This window comes from Trachymyrmex septentrionalis, unplaced genomic scaffold (genome assembly GCF_001594115.1).
Source record: "Trachymyrmex septentrionalis isolate Tsep2-gDNA-1 unplaced genomic scaffold, Tsep1.0 scaffold66, whole genome shotgun sequence".
NCBI classification, from domain to species: Eukaryota; Metazoa; Arthropoda; class Insecta; order Hymenoptera; family Formicidae; genus Trachymyrmex; species Trachymyrmex septentrionalis.
Window position 1 is genome coordinate 1954903 of NW_017305843.1, and position 2708 is coordinate 1957610.

Here is a 2708-nt window from a genome sequence, read left to right on the forward strand (position 1 = left end):
TAGCCACTTTTTTCTCCTTTCTTTTTGTTATAATTAACAAAATGTAATTTAACAACAAACAATAGAAATAATGTCCACTATGATATCTGTGAGAATGCTAGCCTCCGAAGAGGCTAGCATGATATATGTGAAATCCGAATTCGATTCTCGACCTAGATAATATTTTTCGCAATATCTAAATTTTACATTGGCGAAATTGGATCTAAGTTATTAGCTGTAGATATAATACTAATCATCTCAAAAAAATAAATAATAAGAAAGTATAATAGACTAAGTAATCAATTATAACATAAAAATGAACTGTTGAGTAAACAAATAAAATAAATAAATAAATTTCGAAAATTCTGTTATACATCAACAAAAAAATCAAATTTTTAATAAAAAATTTTGAATTTTTATCGTTGATTAAATATATTTCATTCTGACCTAATAAAATTTTTGAGCATATAGAAATTAATTTTTAATTATACTTCTAAAACGAAATATTTAGTATATTAAAATAGAGTGTCGAACAATTCCAAATTAAACTTTATTTCTCTATTCTCTGTGCAAATTTAATTAAAATATAAAATTTTTGTTTTTTCAAAATTATTTGCTTAAATTTCTAAAATAAAATATCTAATTTCCATGAGATTATAACAATTTGGAGCAATAAAACAAACGATTTTTTAAATAAGGAAATAGGTCAAATGAATTATGTTATTGAAATATACATAAAATATAATATATAAATACGATATACGAAAATAAGTCATTAATGAATTAATTACCTTCTCTCCACTATCGCATGGCAAGTAAAACACCAATATCGTGAGGAATGATATTCCCAAGCAGGGTATTATGAGGTTAACGGTGTAGAATAGAGTTTTCCTCCTCATCGTTATATAGAAAGTGATGTCAAGGAAAGGCTCGCGACAACACGTGTAAAACTTTTCATGTCTGCAATTACACATTCATATTTTACTTAACAATCGCTTACAATATATTAAATATTAAAAATATACCTTTTTTGATTCAGAATTAAAATTGCAATTATTGCTGATTATATATGTATTAATAAAAAGTTTAATTATTAATGCTTATTAAACAATCGCTTAAGTATTGAAAAAAGTCAATCTATGTCGTTATCAGTTTGTTAAAATTCTTGTACTAGCACATAATAAAACACATAACAAAACCTTAATAACCTAAAAGAGAATTGAGAAAATCATTAATGCGTACCTTACAGCAGGTATTCGTAGTATATCCCACTCGACGGAAGTATAAAACTCCGACAGATCGATTCCAACGTCGACGACTCCATTGCTCTTTTTTATCTCGGTCTCGTTTGTGCTTTCGTCGACGTGTCGAAGATCGACCTTAACAGTAAATTATTAATTTTTATAATGCATTATTAATATTACATTACTTAACATCAATCAATCTTATATGGTAGAGAATTCCAGCAATATTATGAAAATGCTACAATATTGCTGGAATGTTGTCTGGTTTGAACACTTTGTGTTATGTAAGACCGTTACTTATGCTCGCCTTTTTTTTATTATTATAAGAAAATTCACGCGTATCATCAATCGAGTAAAATAATCGTACCCAATCTGACCTACTCGCTGTTTGTATTTACACGATGAATTCAATAAACATTAGTATGTTGTATTTGATTCAGTAATTGGTTGTTTACATGATTTGTTTGCAGTTAAGTACTCAGTTTGGCATTCTGTTGTCAATAAAGTCAAATGTAGAACGTTGTGATTTAATATTTCATAAGTAAGTTTATTTTCTATAACTACCAAATAATAATTATTGAATATTTTCCATTTAGTGACATAAATCGACACAAGTATCCCTACTGTAAAAAATAACATCACCAAGTTACATAACGAAATCATGTAATTAAGACATGTAAATCACGTAACAGATTGTATCCAAATTAGTACTTTCTGAAAAATCATATGATATTGAAAATAATTTCATCCATTGTCTGATTTTATAGTTACCAAATTTTAAAGAATTGAATGATAGAAACAGAGAAGAAAGAAAAGCATATTATTATATGATTTTTTAAATTACGCAATTTTAAAAAATCTGCACGTATACTGATTTGGAACAATCCATTACGTGATTTACTTGTCTTAATTACAAGATTTTTTTATGTAACTTTGTAATGTGATTTTTTTCAGGAAGACTTATTCTATTTTTCTTGACATTCAGTAGAATAACAAAGATAAAATGATACTTGTGTCAACTTGTATCACTAAATGGAAAGCATTAATTTCGTAGTTTATAATTATTGTAGCTCTGTATTAACATTTTACAATATACTGTGTTTAATTTATATTTTCATCATATTTTATTTATAACTAAAGAAAGGAAACCCTTTGCAAGATAGAATCTAAAAACGGAAACTTTTTGTAAAATAGAAATCTCGATAGAACTAATATATATGGTCAACTTAAGTATATTGATTATATACATCGATTGTGATGTTTTTGTCTAATATTATTTTGGTACTTTTGTTAATTCAAGCCATAAATTTTATTCATTTGTTAAACATCGTGGAGATAAGTAGATAAATCAATTGTTTGAAAACTAGTTCTTTGTATATTTATATATGTCAATAAATATGCAAATGTTAATAAATTTATAATGTTAGAAAAGTAGTATTATATAAATAACTTTATTTTTCCATCATTTTTTTTTAATAAAAAAGG

The 2708-nt window shown here is 25.6% G+C and overlaps 1 protein-coding gene across 5 annotated transcripts in view; it reads right to left on the reverse strand.

Annotated features, from left to right (window-relative positions):
- LOC108753181 (acetylcholine receptor subunit alpha-like) overlaps positions 1-2708 on the reverse strand; it is an 86654-nt gene that overhangs the window by 24490 nt on the left and 59456 nt on the right. For all 5 annotated transcript variants that reach the window (XM_018494552.1, XM_018494550.1, XM_018494551.1 and 2 more), the window contains 2 exons: positions 1222-1358; positions 771-939 (listed from right to left, as the gene is read on the reverse strand). In XM_018494552.1, the coding sequence (XP_018350054.1) occupies positions 771-939; positions 1222-1358 (306 nt within the window). The remainder of the gene's footprint in view (positions 1-770; positions 940-1221; positions 1359-2708) is intronic.